Source organism: Pan paniscus, chromosome 6, assembly GCF_029289425.2.
Source record: "Pan paniscus chromosome 6, NHGRI_mPanPan1-v2.0_pri, whole genome shotgun sequence".
Taxonomy (NCBI): Eukaryota; Metazoa; Chordata; class Mammalia; order Primates; family Hominidae; genus Pan; species Pan paniscus.
The window spans coordinates 95,653,449-95,672,068 of NC_073255.2; the positions used below are offsets into that span (position 1 = coordinate 95,653,449).

Below are 18,620 nucleotides of genomic sequence, written 5' to 3' on the forward strand. Positions count from 1 at the left end.
TTAGCCTAGATAAAAATCTGTCAAACTCAGATTCTTTCTAAATGTAAATACGAAGTGGCATCCCTGTTTCAGGTTTTTTTTCCTTCATAATTTAGAAACACAAATGGCCATTTACTTTGGTCATAATACAGCCATGGTATATTAATTAAACTTCTATTCAAACATGTAGGTTTTGTTTTGTTTTTGAGACGGAGTCTAGTCCTATTGCCCAGGCTGGAGTGCAGTGGTGTGATTTTGGCTCACTGCAACCTCCACCTCCCGGGTTCAAGTGATTCTCCTGTCTTAGCCTCTCAAGTAGCTGGGATTACAGGCGCCCGCTACCATGCCTGGCTAATTTTTGTACTTTTAGTAGAGACAGGGTTTCACCATGTTGGCCAGGCTGGTCCTGAACTCCTGACCTCAAGTGACCCACCCGCCTCAGCCTCCCAAAGTACTGGGATAACAGGTGTGAGCCACCTCGCCTGGCCCAAACATGTAGGTTAAAGGTTTTATATTTAGTTACTTTAGATATTGACCACATACAACAGATTATTCAAGAGTCATGTAGAAAAATGAGGTCCAAAACAAACTTTATTTACATAGAGATAATAAGGATCTCAATAACTCAAATGCTGAATAATTAAGCTGTAGGTTGACTAGAAGTCTGTGATTCACCAATCCTGTTTTATGGAAGTAGTATAAAACTACATTTGGTATTTTCCCTCAGTTCTCTGGTATTCTTGAAGCTTGACAGATTCAGAACACTTTAATGGTAACTTGTTGAACAGCAATAGAAAGGAGATGATGTACTTAGAAGTCAGTCTCTCACAAAAAAGACGTTATATCCGAGTTCTGTTAAAGCCCCAGCCAGCAAGGCCCATAAAGGAATGAAGACATAGGATAGATTCATGGTAGTAAACTGTTCCAGTTTAGCACAGAGTGCGAGGCAGAAGGCTAATTTAAGTAACATTGCAATGAGGTACCAGGCTTTTTTTTTAATATTGTGTGATCCATGTCGAGGGTCAAAGCCAGACTTACACCGCCCAGCCATTTTCACAATCAGCAGGACAAGAAGGATAGTATCAAATATCCAGACTGGAATAAATATGAGGAACCAGTTCCAAGGTGCTTTCTCATCCAGTTTCAACACCAACATGATCAAGAAGAGTAGTGTGAAAAGCCAGGTGAGTAGTACTCTCTGAGCCAAGGACATTCTCATTTAAACAGTTTAAAGAGGCTGTTGCAGGATCGGAAAAAAGGAAATATACCCTAAGAGAAGGAGAAAAAGTCAAGATTGTTTTGATACCAGAAAAAAAGTATCACTTCCATTCCTAATGAACAAAACTGGTTCTTTCCCAACTGACTTCCTAATTTTGAAAACATTCTACTATTCTTCCTTTCAAATCCTCTAAAACTTAGTGATCATTGACATTATATCCACCATTCCTTACAGCCCATGACAAAATACAATTTTTAGTATATCTACTGTATAAGCTCTATTCAAAATGTCAGGTGATTCCTTTTCAGTGCTATCACTCGAGTCCAGGCACTTACAACTTTATTCCTGCACCTCAAAGATGTTCTTAATCTTCCTATACATTTGCAAATCTAATTTTTAATTCAATTTCAAGGGGTACAAAGAAAAAAGCATTCAAAGTAGTGAAAAAGTGAAAGGTGGGTATCAAGCTGAGAAGAGAGTTTTAAAAGAAGGGAATGGGAAGGGTGCGTGGCTCATGCCAGTAATCCCAGTATTTGGGGAGGAGAAGGCAGGCATATCATTTGAGCCCAAGAGCTCCAGACCAGCCAGGGCAACAGAGTGAAACCCTGTCTCTACAAAAAATAAAAAAATTGGCAAGGCGTGGTGGTATGCACCTTGTAGTCGCAGCTACTGAGAGGCTAAAGTGGGAGGATTGCTTGAGTCCAGGAGGTCGAGGCCGCAGTGAGTGACCCGTGAGATCATGCCACTACACTCCAGCCTGGGCAAAAGAGTGAGATGCTGTCTCAATCAGTCAATCCATCAATAAAAGGAGGGAATGGTTAATAAAAATCACAAGAATATAAAGTAGAATTAATATTTTAGTGGCTGGGTGCAGTGGCTCACACCCACAGTCCCAACACTTTGGGACTCCAAGGCAGGTGCATCTCTTGAGCCCAGGAGTTCAAGACTAGTCTGGGCAACATGGCGAAACCCCGTCTCTACTAAAAATACAAAAAATTTAGGTGCAGTAGCACGTGTCTGTATTCCCTGCTACTCGCGAGGCTGAAGTGGGAGAATCACCTGAACCCGGGAAGTTGAGGCTGCAGTGAGCCGTTGCACACTGCACTCCAACCTGGGTGATGGGAGTGAGACCACTGTCTAAAAAAAAAAGATTGTAAAGAGGTTGTTGGGCTATATAATATAAAAGGTACTGATAACACTGGATTTTCATATAATTTGAAACATATTCTTAAATTCTCACTTATTTTCTCATAAAAATTCTTACAAATATCTTTCTTGGTATAATAGTTTTTTTCCTTTTAACAATAGTCTCACTGATTGGTGGTGTATATATGTATTTTTTAAAGCTACTTGTTATCCATTCAATAATCAGGACCACCTAATAAACTTTTGATGTTTTGTGATTATTAGATGCTAAATTTTGGGGGCTATTTCTTATATCACTATTCTGCCTCATTGATGTATATGTTTCTCTTTTGCACTAATACTATATGACTTAGTGTTGCTCTAGGAATGTATTAATATCTGGAAGGCCTAGTATCTACTCGTTGTTCTCTTTTCTAGAATTTTTTTTTTTTTTTTGAGACGGAGTCTCACTCTTGTCACTCAGGTTGGAGCGCAGTGGCACGATCTCAGGTCACTGCAGCCTCTGCCTCTCGGGTTCAAGTGATCCTCCCACTTAAGTTTCCCAAGTAGCTGGGATTACAAGTGTGCGCCACCACGCCCAGCTAATTTTTGTATTTTTAGTAGAGATGGGGTTTCACCATGTTGGCCAGGCTGATCTCAAACTCCTGACCTCAAGTGATCCACCCACCTCAGCCTCCCAAAGTGTTGGGATTACAGGTTTGAGCCACCACGCCGGCCTCTTTTCTAGAATATTTTCTATTTTGCCCTTACAGTTTTTCAATGCTAAATTTGCTGATTCTTGAAAACCTGGAATTTTGATTATGAATGCATAAAACTTAGCTTGGGATAGCATTTATTATATTTAATCTTCACATATAGGTTTATGATATGTTCCTCTACTTAACTTTTTATACCAACCTTTATGGCCACTTGGAAAAAGGATAAGTAGAATGGGAAATCAGAAGCCAGACTGCATGCAGCTGGGTAAGGAGTTAACAGAAGACCAAGAAATGGAAACAATTGAGAACATTTTATTCCTTTGAGGCATTTGGAGAAGAGAAAATGAAAGATAGGGTATGTGAAACTCAAAGAAGAAATTTTCAGGAAAGGAAGAATTTATGACTATAAACAGAAATAAGCCAATGGGGAATGACACTGAAGATGAGAGAGGATACTTGATGGAAAGAGAAAAAGATCAGAAGGTGCTAGGGATAGGAATAAAAGCATGCGTGGTAGGAGGAAAGATGCAGGAAGATAACAGGGAAAAGGTGAAGGAACTGGCTAATTGAGCCAAATACCCTAGATTAGCGTGCTCAATTATATTTTAGAACTAACTTTGATGTACTGTGCAACATCTCTACTACTTTAAATAGTGGGTGGCTATCACAGTGCAAGAGGACACATCTGTTCTATTTCAACAGTTAAGTATGAGTCTCCTAACTCACCTCTTTTCCCTTATACCCATCTAGTGGCACTTAAACTTGTTTACTTAATTGGCAGAGGCTTCATACTGCAGTAATTTTGCTTCTAAGGAGGCATTTTTCTGTGTTGGTTTCCTTTCCCGGCCAGAGGCTGCCATAGAGTGGGATGTGGGACTGAATTTGGAAGCAGGGTTGGAGGGGCGTGTGTTGATTAATAACCATGGATGGATTTCATCCCGTAAATTGCACAATCCCCACCTCCAATCTATCAGGCCGTTTTTGTGAACCTCTGAAAAACGGTTTATGATTATACACTTGCTTAAACCTAACTGTTCCATCTGCTATCGGATAAGACAAGCTTCATTTTTTTCTTACATTTGGCTGCACTTACCACAGGTGCTTTAGGGCTGGAGGTGAAAGGATGCAAGTAACAATCTTATTGTGCCTACAAGATTTATAATGTGGGATGCAACAAAATTCTGTTATGTTCTTGCACGGAAATACCCTCAATGGGGAAGCACTGCTGATACTTAAATGACGATTGAAGGATTGTACGCCTGTATGCTGAGCTACAACGATGACATGCGATCCCAGTTTTACATTTACGTCTTCATCAATTTGAGCAGTCGTTATGTTTCCTATTCTCTCCACAAGAAAGGGGGAGGTGCGTACTCCAAAAATGTGCTCAACTAAAATGTTTCCCATTTAAGGTGGTTATTTCTGGCACTAGGAAGACAGTTAAATATTTGTTAATGATTCCTTACTCATTTTTAAAACCTTCGGAGTTACCCCTGTATGGACATATATAGAGCCCCACCCACATAGCCCACGGCTGGGTATCAGCCCCATTTCCCTTCTCTCGCCACTGCCAGTAGTCTACCAAGTGAACCTGCCTCATCCCAAAGATAATTTTGCTTCATGAGCCCACATATTTATTCTTCTTCATAATGAGTCGCTTTTGAAAAGCCCGTGCAGCAACAGCCTTGGCCAAAGGAACAGCGTTCTGCTTACAACTTAGCTCATCTGGGGGCCTATTTGCCCCTGGAACTTCAGGACGCTCCTAAACTATACTTGCCCTTCTGCAAACACCGACAGTCGGCTCGCGGCGCCCCACCCGGACGCTCCCCTTTCATGGGCTGTGAGCCCAGCACATGCTGGAGTTTAACACGGTTCCTGCTGGATGCGCACAGAAGCCCTGGAGCCAAGCAGGCGTGTGCGCGTTTGGGGCTGGCTGTGTGATGGGTTGAGGGTCGGCCGCACAGCCCACGGAAGCATCAGGAGACCAGCGCCGGCGTACGGTGCGGGCTAGGGCAGAGCCCCAGACTCACCTGGCAGCGCCGCCGGCCGGAAAGCGTAGAGGGACGCGAAGATCAGCAAATTCGCCAGTTTGGATCCTTGTCCTTTTCCGCCCTTTTCCCCCCATTAAATCCAGAACCCGTCACATGATAATTAAGAAAAAACTTCAGTTCCGCCTCCTCAAACGACTGCGGTAGAGGATCTCTCAGTTCTACCTCAGTGCCGCGCCCACATCCGGGGCTGGTTCTCACCGCCCCTGAGCCTACCCTATAGGTAGAGAGGACGCCAATCTGGATTCAGAGGTCCCTTTTCCGCGGTAATTGGACCATTTGTCCGCCAGTGCAAACCAACCGACCTTTCCTTACTTTCGGGTTCGACAGAAAGGCGGCAATAAAAAGACCCATTGGTCCCGCCTCTCTACTGTCACGGGTTAGTAGGGAAGTCAGTCCAAGATCAGCCTGGAGTTTCCGTGCTCCCATTGGGCCCACAGATGTTAATCAGAGCAGCCGGCGCTCAGCTCCGCCCTCTCGGGACGCCCCGCCCCTCCTCCCATCCTCCCTGCCCGCGCGCAGTGACTGCAGGCTCCGGCGCAAAATCCTGCGGGAGAGGGGGTGGGGCAACCCTCTGGAGGCAGCGCGCCCGCCGGCAGCCTCGTTGTGGCTCCTTGGGCTCTGTTGGCGGCGGCGCTAGCTTCGGAGTCTCCCGCGCGCACCTCAGCCGCCTCCTAGCGGCGCGGCGCTCGCTCCTACGGTAAGAGCGGCATCACCTCCGCGCTCGGGTGGGCAGTGTGGAGGTCGTCGAGTTCTGACAGAATTTCGAGGATGGATCGGGACGAGGGAGGAGAGCGGTCGTCGGGATGGAGGTGGGGGCTCCGGGGCCAACGCGTCGTCCTCCGTCGCCGGCGACTTTCCCGGCAGTCTCCCGTACCTGAGGGCCGGGGTCAGCCGCGACCCCCTCTCATCAGTCGGCCGGTGGCGGAGGCTCAGCCGCCTTCCTCCCGAGCTCGCGCGGTCAAGTCTTGATGGTGACGGGCCGAAGCCCAGCGCGCCACCCACCCCTCGGGCCCCGCTTCCAGGCCCCTGTCCTTTGCTTCCTTCCCTTGGCGCTGTGCTGAGGGGTCGTCGGGTGCTGGAAGGGCGTTCGGGGGTCTCGGGTGGCTAGCCCGGCGGGCGGGGAGATGTCAGCTAGCGGCCGGAGGAGCGGGCTCGGGAGGGGGCGGCGGCTCGCGCGCTGGAGGAGGTGGAAGGAGGGTCGCTGCCCTGCCCCCTCTGAGCAGGCGGCAGTCGAGTTTTCTGATCCCAACACGGCGGAGTGGGTGCTGAGATGCTAGGCATGGGCCTTAAGGGATAGTTCCCGTCTGGAAACAATACCGTGCTCCATCAGCATGCTTCAGCTTTTCTTATTTTTATCTGCCCAGTGTTGACAGCCAGCATTCTGGTATTGTCCTTCGAGTCATGGCTTTCTAACTCAGCACCTCCTTGTGTAACTTCAGGGATCATTCTGTCACTAATCTGTCACCCTTCTTATTTTTAGCGTGGCGAAAACAAGGAACTGCCTTATACTAACCTGGGCAGTGCAGAATCTGGAACAATTTATTAATCTCAGTGTGTACTTTACATGCCAAGTAATTTTGAAATTCATGGTGAATATTAAATATTTTGTAGTTTTCGGTTGCTTTCTTTGTTAATAGTATATCCTCCTTGCTTTGAGACTACTTTAATCTTAAGGTTTTTGTTTAGCTTTTGCCATTTTTAAACGTTTCTTTCATTTTTTTTTTTTCTCCAAGACTTTGGCAAGAGACTTAGTATTTGATCTTGTTTTCAGGTATTTTTGTAAAGTTTATTTTCTTTCAAACTGGGCTTTTTTCACCATATTTTTAATATTGGAAGGGGAATTCTGAAAGTCTGGAAACTGCACACTTTAGCCTAAAGAGTCACAAAACAGTATAACAATTTGAAATCCTAACTTGGATATGGTGTATGGACTGCAAATTTTAAGAGAAGGAAATGGATATGCGTTATCAGTTGTAGTGGCTCCACCTCCATAACGTAGAGGAGAGGAATCTGGAGGTCTGCGGAGAATGAGCCATGTCTGGGGCCAGAAACAGTGGTTCCAGGAAATATTTTTGCCCCAGAAATAGCCTGCCTCCCACACAGACTGGCTGTCTGAATGCATCTGATAGTTTTAAGTTAGGTGTTAGTGAGGTGGAGAGTTTTCGTGTTCCAATTTTGACCACTTTCTGGTGGAGCATGAAAATGTGGTGAGTAAACAAGTATAGTATACAATGGGGGCACTCTTGCATAGTCAAGCCTCCAAGAGTAAACTTTTTTTGAGCCCAAACTGGCACTGGACAGTTGGCCCTAAAAATGAAGAAGGTGGCCCACCCAATTTTTAAACCATGAACTTTTTTTGGCTGGTCCATTTAATGCAAAATTGCAAGGAATATGTAATGAAAAAAACCTTCACTAAACTGAAGAGAATTTAGGGTGTCATGTGGATAAAATGAAACTCGAAAATAGTTGGACTACTTGTATATTATTTAATCATTTTAGTCCTGTGAGATGGGTACTGATTACTGTCATTTTATAGATGAGCAAACCAAGACTTAGTTTAACTAATTTGTTCAAGATTTCTTCACTAATGAGTCAGTAGAGGTGAGATTCACACCTAAGCAGTCTGATTCCAAAGCCTACATTCCAAGCCATTATACTTTATTACCACAATAAAATTGGCTTCTTGGAGACTTTATAGTAGGAGACTACTCAGTGGAAAATAACGCTGCAAAACCGTAAATTGAATCCACTATTGTACACAGTAACACTTTGAGATCATTGTATAATAGGCACTGTTGGATTTTGCTGAAGATAAAGGGATGGAGTCACCTTCTCTGTGTTTGAAGAGCATTCATTTGATGGGAGAAATAGATATTTGAACAAATGACGATAATACAGTATATACAGATTAAGCATCTGTAAACTGAATATCTGAAATGCTCTAAAATCTGGAACGTTTTGAGTGCCAAGATGATGCCACAAGACACTTGACTTCATGTGACAGGTTACAGTCAAGCTGGGTGCGGTGGCTCACGCCCGTAATCCCAGCACTTTGGGAGGCCAAGGCGGGTGGATCACCTGAGGTCAGGAGTTCAAGACCAGCCTGACCAATATGAAACCCCGTCTCTACTAAAAATACAAAAAAAATTAGCCGGGCGTGGTGGTATGCACCTGTAGTCCCAGCTACTCGGGAGGCTGATACAGGAGAATCGCTTGAACCCAGGAGGTGGAGGTTGCAGTGAGCCGAGATCGCACCACTGCACTTGGCCTGGGTGACAGAGCAAGACACCGTCTCAAAAACAAAAACAAAACAAAACAAAAAAACAGTCAAAACTTAGCTTCATGCACAGAATTATTTTAAAATGTTATATAAAATTACCTTTGGGCTATTTGTATAAGGTGTAAATGAAACATAAATGAATTTTGTGTTTAGACTTGAGTCCCATCTCTAAGATATCTCTTTATGTATATGCAAATATTACAAAATCCAAAATCCAAAATGCTTGTGGTCCCAATAATTCTTGAGACAAGAATTCAGTTAAAGTATAGACAGTCTGGATTTGAATTCCTATCAGGCTTTGTGACTTTGAAAATAATACCAAACCTCTTTTAGCATCAGTTTCCTTACCTGTTTAATGGAAAGGGCAATACTTCAAAGAAGACATTAAGCCTTAAATAAAATATATAAAGTACGGGCACATAGAAAGCAGTGAATACAAAAGAAACAATAAATAATTTTAAGAGAGAACTAGTTGGGTTTCAGGGGAGCTACCACTGAAGCCTTAAAGGTCTGAAGGTGGTGTTTGTAGGTGGAGAAAGAGGGCATTCCATGCAGAACAGGAAGAGGCAGAGTCTCAGAACAGAAATATGGATTGTTGAGGGAATGGTAAGTAATTGTAGCTTTGTATAAAATGTATGTGTGAAGGCCAGCTTTAAATGATAATGGTATGTAAATGTGGTTGGGCAAAGTGAGTACTACCCAATTTTGATAATTGGAAATTGCATACTTAGATACTAAAATTATAGGAAAACCTCAGCAGTTTGTCCATTATTACATGTTTATTTAATATTCACCTTCCAATACTTACTTTCCCAGTTCAAATTAAGACTCAAAGAAGAATTCCAAAATGATGGTTGCCATCCCTTAACCCCTTTACCTAGTCTGTAGCCACATGGAGTCATTATTGTGAACTCCCCTTTGCATATATTTTGACTGTCTTTTCTTAATCCCTACTTGATACATGATAGTGGGACAGAGTTTTTTTATTTTGAGACAGGGTCTCATTCTGTCTTCCAGGTTGGAGTACAGTAGTGTAATTACTGTAACCTTGAACTCCCAGGCTCAGGCAATCCTGTTGCCTTAGCCTCCTGAGTAGCTAGACCTGCAGGCATGCACCACCGTGTCCAGCTAATGTTTTAATTTTTATTTTTTTGTACATACAGGGTCTTGCTATGTTGGCCAGGCTAGAGACCTCAAGTGATTTTCCCATCTTGGCCTACCAAAGTCCTGGGATTACAGATATGAGCCACCACTCCTGGCCAGTGTGTTTTAAATTGGGACTGCCCTTGAAAATCTGAGAAAGTCTCGTGCTTCTATCTTCTTCTCAGATTAATACCAAACCATAAATACATTAAATTTACAAATCTGAAACATCACTTGATGACCAGAATCATATGACTAAGTGGAAAATATTAAGTGACATTTAGGAAAACTGCATTTTTAGTCCACTTTGTTATTCTCATGAAAATTGCTAATGTGACACAAAATATAGAAGTGAGTTTTCAGATGAGAACAACTGATTGCTTCCTGGAACAGGTAGTTTTAGAGCACTAGGAATGAAAATATGCTGGATTTTATTCTGGGTACTGAACAGGAACTGGGGCAGGAAATAGCTGTGGCTGAACCACTACCTGATAATAATCATAACATGATTAAATTTGACATTTAATGAGAGGAAGTAAAGGGAAAAGTGCATAGTATGCAGCTTTCCAGTTGCAAAAACAGTACAAGAAAGGGGCTGTTAAAAGTATATCTACAGAAATTTTAAAGACATGTAGGCATTCATATTTGTTGCATGAATGAAAGTACTTTTGTAAGACCTTTTGTATAGGATTTGTTACAGATACCAAAAAATTTATGAAAATTAGGTGGCACAAGTTTTGGTGCTCTGTAGACCTAGGTTCAAGTCCTGATACTGCCATCACTGGTTGTGTGACATTGGACTCATTATGTAATATTTTTGAGGTTCAGTTTTATTTATTCTTTAAATGGAGTTACCTACTTTGCGAGATTTTAAGAATTAAATGAGATAATGTATGTAAAGCACTTGACATATTCTTGATTTCTAAGACTAGCTCAAAAAGTGGTTGTTGCAGTTATTTGACTGAGTTGAACAGGCGTGTGTGTGTGTGTGTGTGTGTGTGTAGGTTTTAAAATAACAATTCCCAGATAGAATAAGAGAAGCCAGAAAATGGCAAACAAGCAAATAAAACCTTAAAGGGAGGCAATAGGATTCAACCGGCAGAGTTGAATAATCATTTTACCTACACAAAAGAAGGGAAAATATAGGAAGAGAGCTTCACATTATCAACTTTTTTCTGAAGAAAGTACATCAAACTCATTAAACCAGATGGAATGCATAAATAAGGTTTTGCTATTGGAAATGACACTGAAAAAAATAAATGAAGTAGGATTTCAGTGCTGTGAATTAAGTGTATAGGGAGAGGAACTTGTTTTCTCAAATCTCTTGACTACTTTCTTACTTATTTCTAAAATTCTTTGACAAGGAAAAGCTATTAATTGTATAGTTATGGGAATGCTTTAATGGCAAGTAATCCTGGGGGATAGAGCAAGCTGATTTATCTACACAGATTTCTTGTGTGTTCATTCCATATATCCCATTGTCTATTGTGTGTCTTTTGGGTGCTGAATGTATGAATATATCATTTGTTGAAAAATAAACCTATCTTCTTGTTCCTAAATCTATTTTACTCTTGTAGTCTCTGTCTTAATGAGGGGTTTTTTGTTTGTTTGTTTGTTTGATACGGAGTTTTGCTCTTGTTGCCCAGGCTGGAGTGCAATGGTGTGATCTTGGCTCATCGCAACCTCCTTCTCCCGGGTTTAAGCAATTCTCCTGCCTCAGCCTTGCGAGTAGCTGGGATTACAGGTGCCTGTCACCATGCCTGGCTAATTTTTGTATTTTTAGTAGAGATGAGGTTTCACCTTGTTGGCCAGGCTGGTCTTGAACTCCTGACCTCAGGTGATCCACCCACCTTGGCCTCCCAAACTGCTGGGATTACAGGCGTGAGCCACTATGCCCAACCTTAATGAGGATTCTTTTAGTGTTCAAGCCAAGAGTCATGTGGTGTCCTTACTCTGTTCCTCTCCATATCTTTAATTGCCATTCAATCACTTCATCTGGTCCTCTATCTACTAATATCTATCTTTCAATCATGCCTCGTCCCAACACCCACAATTAAGAAAAAACAAATCAACCATTGGCACTTAGTTCAAACCCTCATTATTGTCCCCAAATTATTGTCATTTATTTCCTTTTAATTTAGCCTTATACGAATCAGTTCTTCCCACAGCTTCCTTCAGAATAATTTTGCTGAAATACCAACATACTGATATCAAAATTATATCCTCAGTGTCTGCACATGATAATAAATATTTGATCCTTCCGTGTATCTTAAACTTCAGACAATACTAAGTGACTTGCACATGTAGGCTTGGTAGGCTCTAGTTTTTCTTTGTGGGGAGGATTTTAACTGCAAATTCAATTTCTTTAGTAGATAAAGACTTAACTCAGTTTATTTCTTCTTGAATTAGCATTGATAGTTTGTATTTTCCTAGGAATCTGTTCGTTTAATGTAAAGTTGTTAAATTCATTGGCATAAAGTTACTCATGACATTTTCTTATTAATCTTTTTAATATCTGTAAGACATATAGTGCTGTCCTCTCTCTCTTTCTGACTCTGATGTCTTTTCTCTTTTCTCTCCTATTCTCCTGGCTAGAGGTTTATTGATCTATTTTATTGATCCTCTCAAAGAACCAGTTTTTAGTTTTCTATGTTGATTTTCTATCCTCAATTTGACTGGTTTCTATTCGTCTTTATTATTTTTGTTTCTACTGTTTATTTTGCATTTTATTTGCTCTTGATTTGCTAGAATCTTAAGTTGGAAGCTTAGCTCATAATTTGAAACATTTATTCTTCTGGAAAATGAGTGTTTAATTCTATAAAATTCTCCCCAAAATAGTGTTTTGACTACATCTCACGAATTTTGATATGTTTTCATTTTCATTGAAGTTCAGAATCCTTGATAAATTCCTTTGTGATTTCTTTGACTCCACTGGTTATTTAGAAGTATGTAGATGAGTTTCCAAATATTTGGGGATTTTTCAGATATTTTTTCCTTAGTTCTAACTTGATTTCGCTCTGGTCAAAGAACATACATTGTATATTTTGAATCATTTTTAATTTATTGAGACTTGTTTTATGGCCCAGATTATGGTCTGCCTTGGCAAATGATTCATTCACACTTGAAAAGAATATTGGATGGAATAATTTATAAATGTCAAACAAGGTTGGGTGGAGTGGCTCACGCCTGTAATCCCAGCACTTTGGGAGGCTGAGGCAGGCGGGTCATTTGAGATCAGGAGTTCGAGACCAGCCTGGCCAACATGTTGAAACCTCGTCTCTACTAAAAATACAAAAAATTAGCTGAGCATGGTGGTGCGTGCCTGTAGTCCTAGCTACTCAGGAGCCTGAGGCAGAAGAATCCTTTGAACCTGGGAGGGGAGGTGGAGGTTGCAGTGAGATCGCACCATTGCACTCTAGCCTGGGTGACTCCATCTCAAAAAAAAAAAAAGTCAAGTCAAGTTGGTTGATAGAATTGTTCAAGTCTTCTATATATCCTTGTTGATTTTGTCTACTCGTTTTATCAATTTTTGAAAAAATGGTATTGAATCTCTATAAATGTGGACTTGCTGATTTCTCCTTGCGATTCTTTAAATTTTTGCATTATGTATTTTGAAGTTCTATTGCTAGGTGCATGCATATTTATGATTGTTATAATTACTTGGTCAATTGGATCCCTTTATCATTGTGAAATGGACCTCTTTAATCCTAGTAATATGTTTTGCTCTGAAATCTACTTTGTATAGCCATTCAGACTTTCTTTTCATTAGTGTTAACATGATATTTTTTTCCATCTTTTTACTTTCTACCTTTTTATGTTTATATTTAAGTGAGTTTCTGACAGATACACGTAAAAATAGGTCTTGCTTTTGGGTCTTGGGTCTTGCTTTTTAATATCCAGTTTCCTAATCTCTGCCTTTTAATTTAGACCATTTATATTTAATGTGATTATTGATATTATTGGGTTTAAGTCTATCATCTTGCTATTTGTTTTTTGTTTCATCTGTTCTTTTTACCTTTTTTGGATTCTTTGAGTATTTTTATGACTTTATAACCTTTTTTGACTTGCCTATAGCTCTGTAGTTTTGTTTGTAGTAGCTAGTATACATCATTATCACAGTCTACTTTTGAGTAAAAAAACTACTTCATATATTTTATGAGAACCTTTTAACAGTATACTCTGTTTCCCCTTTCTGAAACTTTGTGCTGTTATTTGTGCTGTATATTATAAATCCCAAACAATATTGTTGATCTTTTGGCTTTAGTCAGTTCTCTTTTAAAGAGATTTAAACACACATACACACACATACATTTTATATACATATAATTTTTTAAAGACTCTTAGATTTGCCCCTTTTAAGGTTGAATAATATCCTGTCATATGTATGTACTGTTTTGTTCATCCATTGATGGACATTTGGGCTGCTTCCACCTCTTGCGTATTGTGAATAGTGCTGCTATGAATATGAGTGTGTAAATATCTCTTTGAGACTCTGCTTTCAATTGTTTTGGATATATACACAGAAATGTGATTGTTGAATCTTATGATAGTTCTATTTTTAATCTTTTTGTACCATTTTACAGTTGCACCAACAGTGCACAAAGGCTCCAGTTGTTCCACATCTTCATCAATATTTATTTTCTGGTTTTTTTTTTTATGATAGCCATCCTAATGGATGTAAGGTGATATCTTGTGGTTTTGATTTGTACTTTTCTGATAATTAGTGATGTTGAGCATCTTTTTGTGTGCTAGTTGGCCATTTGTATATCATCTTTGGGCACATGCCCATTCAAATCCTTTGCCCATTTTTAAATCAGGTTATTTGATTTTTTGTTACTGAGTTGTAGGAGTCATCTATATATTCTGAATATCAACCCCTTACCAGATTTCTGATTTGCAAATATTTTCTCTCATTCTGCAGGGGAGAAAAATATATGCCTTTTGTGTCTTTTGATGAACAAAAGATTTTAAGTTTGATGTAGTCCCATTTGTCCATGTTTGCTTTTGTTGCCTATACTTTTGGTGTTACAGCCAAGAAATAATTGCCAAGTCAGATGTTATGAAGCTTTCTCCTGTGTTTTCTTCTAGGACTTTTTTAGTTTTATTTCTTATGTTTAGGTGTTTAATCCATTTTGAGTTAAGTTTTGTAGAGGGTGTAAGATAAAGGTCCACCTTCATTTTTTGTTGTATCCCATTTTCCCAGTACCATTTTTTGAAGAGATTGTTCTTTTCCTGTTGAGTGGTCTTGGTACCCTTGTTGAAGATTATTTGGCCACATATATGAGGGTTTATTTCTAGGGTCTTTATTACATTTGTTGATTTATCTTTATACCAATATCACACTGTTATGATTACTGCTTTGTAATATGTTTTGAAATCAGGAAGTGTGAGTCCTCCAAATTTGTTGTTCTTTTTAAAAATTGCTTTGGCTATTTGGGATCCCTTAAGATTCAATATATATTTTAGTATGAGTTTTTCTATTTCTGCCAAAAATGCTCTTGGGATTTTGATAGGGATTGCATTGAATCTGTAGATTGCTTTGGGTAGTATGGAAATTTTAACAATATTAAGTTTTTCAATCCATGAACATGGGATTTCTTTTTGAGTCTTTAATTTCTTTTAGCAGTGTTTTTAATAATAGATGTTTCAATATCCTTGTTTACAAGTCCTGTCATCTTTGTCATTTGTGGGTCTGATTCTGTCTCCTCATCATGAATTATATTTTCCTGTTTATTTATATGCCTGCTAATTTTTGTTTGAATGCCAGACATTTTGTATTTTATGTTGTTTGAAGCTGTAATTGGTCTTCCTGCTCCTTTTGGTGATTCTTTCCCTTGCTTCAGGTAGTTTTTCCTACATTGCATATGCCAATCAATATTCAGCTGAAGACTTAAGGGGAATCCTCTACAGAGCTACAGCACTCTCTTTGTGCAGCTCTCTCCTCTTTGGATACTTTGGTCTAGTAATTCTAGCCACCTTGGTATCTCTGAATACTCAAATCTGGCTTCTCAGTGTAGGGGTACTTCTGGTCTTTGGTTTTCCCTTTCTAGCACTGCATCCTGGAAACTTTGCAGACAGCACACTTGGACAATCATAGGGCTCACTTTTTGTTTCCACTCTTTTGGGGATGTGCTATCAGTTACCCAATATCTGAAAATGTTTCACTTTTTTTTCTAACCTTTTAGTTTTTAAATGGAGAGGAATAATCTGGTTCTCATTACTCCCATCATGTCTAGAAGTGGGAACTCTTGTATATTGAGTTTTGAAGTAATAATTTAAATGGAAAATATAAAAAGTACCATTTTGATTTTTATTATTTTTAAATCCCAAATTTGTGTTTAGGGTGCATAAGCATTGTATGGCCAGAACCAGAGTAGACTATAGGTTTGATTGGCTGAATGTGTTTAGGTTCATTGTTCCCTTGAAAGAAATGTAGGCATGTATCATGAGTTAAAAGGTAAGCAAATAATTGCATTTTCCTATATGAACCCAGTTCGTTTTTTTTTTTTTTTTTTTTTTGAGATGGAGTCTCTCTTTGTCACCCAGGCTGGAGTACAGTGGAGCGATCTTGGCTCACTGCAACCTCCGCCTCCCGGCTTCAAATGATTCTCCTGCCTCAGCCTCCCAAATAGCTGGGATTACAGGAACCTGCCAACATGCCTGGGTAATTTTTGTATTTTTAGTAGAGATGGGGTTTCACCATGTTGACCAGGCTCGTCACGAATTCCTGAATTTAGGTGATCCACCCACCTCAGCCTCCCGAAGTGCTGGGATTATAGGCATGAGCCACTGGGCTCAGCCATAAACCCAATTCTTATTGACAACAAAACTTTGTGTGTGTGTGTGTGTGTGTGTGTGTGTGTGCAAAATATGTCTGTATAATTTCTAAGGGAGATTAATAGATTAATGAGAAGTGTTTATTTCCTTAAGGGTATAATAATTCAGTTTTTATTGTCTTTGGAAAATATTTGCAACATTGACTGAAAATACTACTATGATCGTATATTGAATGGTAATTTAACTTAACCTTGGACATAGTAGATATTAAGGACTGTTGAAAATCTCTGTAGGTGAAATGGACTTGAGATGGGCTTAACCTGTCTCTTCATTGATGATAGGCAACTAGAATGACCTTTAGCTTTTCTTCTGATGGAAGCAGATTATATGAATTGGTAAAATTGAAGCACCGGGCTAGTTTTCTTATTCCCACCCATTGCAACCACACTAAATGAAATTATGAGAGGAAGGTTGTATGTGTATTAAGTCAATAGTTGGTATATAGGAAATTAACGTGATAAAGGAGGTATTTTAAAATTGAGTTAAGCTTATCATTTATGTTCTTTTTATTTTGATGTCATTTTAGATTTTAAAAAAGTACAATAATAAAGAATTCCTGTATACCCTTCACCCAGATTACCTGTATTTTAACATTTCACTATATTTGCTTTATCATTTTCTTTCTCAGTATATATATAGGTACATATGTATTACTTTTTTCCTGACTCATTTGAGTCATGATACTCCTTTACCGCTACTGAGTTTTTATTTCCTAAATATAAGATTGTTCTTCTTCATAAAGACAGTACAATTATCAAAATCAGGAAATTAACATTTATAGTACTGTTTTCTAATCTACAGGTACTCACATTTTACCAGTTACCACAATACTGTACTTTATTGCAGAAGAAAATTCAGGATCACATTCTGTGTTTAGTTGTCACATCTCTCTAGTTTCTTTTACACAGAAACACTTGAACCTATGTTTTATTTCATGAAATTGACATTTTAAAAACTGTTGAGGCTGGTTATTTTGTAGAGTGACCTCCCATTTTTTTTCTTTTTTTGAGACGAAGTCTTGCTCTGTCGTCCAGGCTGGAGTGCAGTGGCGCAATCTTGGCTCACTGCAACTTCCACCTCCCTGGTTCAAGTGATTCTCCTGCCTCAGCCTCCCAGGTAGTTGGGACTACAGGCACGTACCACTGCACCTGGCTAATATTTGTATTTTTAGTAGAGATGGGGTTTTGCCATATTAGCCAGGCTGGTCTCAAACTCCTGACCTCAGGTGATCCACCCACCTTGGCCTCCCAAAGTTCTGGGATTAAAGGCATGAGCCACCCCACCCAGCTGAATGACCTTCAATTTGAGATTGGTTGATTTTTTCCTCATAATTAGATTTGGGTTATGTACTTTATTTTTATTTTTTATTTTTGGGATAGAGTTTTGCTCCTGTGGCCCAGGCTGGAATGCAGTGGCGCCAGCTTGGCTCACTGCAACCTCCGCCTCCTAGGTTCAAGCGATTCTCCTGCCTCAGCCTCCCAAGTAGCTGGGACCAGACGCCCACCACCATGCCCAGCTAATTTTTGTATTTTTAGTAGATACAGGGTTTCACCATGTTGGCCAGGCTGGTCTCAAACTCCTGACCTCAAGTGATCCACCTGCCTCAGCCTCCCAAAGTGTTGGGATTACAGGCGTGAGCCACTGCGCCTGGCCCTGGGTTACGTACTTTAGGCAGGAATACCACAGACATGATGTTGTGTACTTTCCAGTGCATTATATGAGGAGGCAAATACTGTTATTTCTCCTGTTACTGGTGATGATAACTTTTATGATTTAGTTAAGGAGGTATCTGCCAGGTTTCTACAAGGTAAAGTCACTCTTTTATTCTCTGTAATTAATACATACTGTGGCTAGATACTTTTAAATTATGTTAGTATCCTACTACTCTCAAACTTACCCATTAATTTTAACATCTATTGATGATTCTTGTGTGAATCCATTATTAAGATGGGTGCCAAATAGTGATTTTTCTAATTTTGTAATTTCTTTTATATTTATTAGCTGACTTCTGTGATAAAGAAAAGCTTCTACCTCTTTATTCACTTACTTATTCATATCAGTATGGACTCATGGATTCTTGTTTTATCATTTTGCCAATGTCTCTATGATTCTTTGAGCATTTTTTTACTTTCTGATCCAACAAGATATTCCATAATCATCTGGTACTATCTCTGTGCCAGCCCTAGCATAAGACATTTCTCTAAGCAGTGTTGTTTTCTTTTACTATGAAGTGGTATTTAGAGATCTAGGTGTTAGATGTGCTTATT

At 39.8% G+C, this 18,620-nt stretch overlaps 2 protein-coding genes across 11 annotated transcripts in view; one reads left to right on the forward strand and one right to left on the reverse strand.

Annotated features, from left to right (window-relative positions):
• Positions 1-552: 552 nt before the first annotated feature.
• On the reverse strand, positions 553-5,254 carry TMEM60 (transmembrane protein 60). Its single transcript, XM_008969273.5, has 2 exons — positions 5,073-5,254; positions 553-1,248 (listed from the first exon to the last, which is right to left on the reverse strand). The coding sequence occupies exon 2, from the start codon at positions 1,196-1,198 to the stop codon at positions 797-799; it is 402 nt and encodes a 133-aa protein (XP_008967521.1). The 5' UTR covers positions 1,199-1,248; positions 5,073-5,254; the 3' UTR covers positions 553-796.
• A 210-nt stretch (positions 5,255-5,464) lies between these two features.
• The window catches only part of PHTF2 (putative homeodomain transcription factor 2), a 160,742-nt gene continuing 147,586 nt past the window's right edge, over positions 5,465-18,620 (forward strand). For 4 of the 10 annotated variants that reach the window (XM_034964317.3, XM_034964321.3, XM_034964320.3 and 1 more), the window contains exon 1: positions 5,473-5,790. The gene's annotated coding sequence lies outside the window, so the exon portion shown is untranslated. Of the gene's footprint in view, positions 5,903-18,620 lie in introns of all 10 variants that reach the window. The other 6 variants (XM_008969279.5, XM_057302893.2, XM_063605938.1 and 3 more) reach the window with 3 other exon arrangements.

What these genes read in the sequence shown, in the direction of transcription:
- TMEM60 (XM_008969273.5), bottom strand. Translation starts at nt 1,198, where the DNA reads ATGAGAATGTCCTTGGCTCAGAGAGTACTACTCACCTGGCTTTTCACA.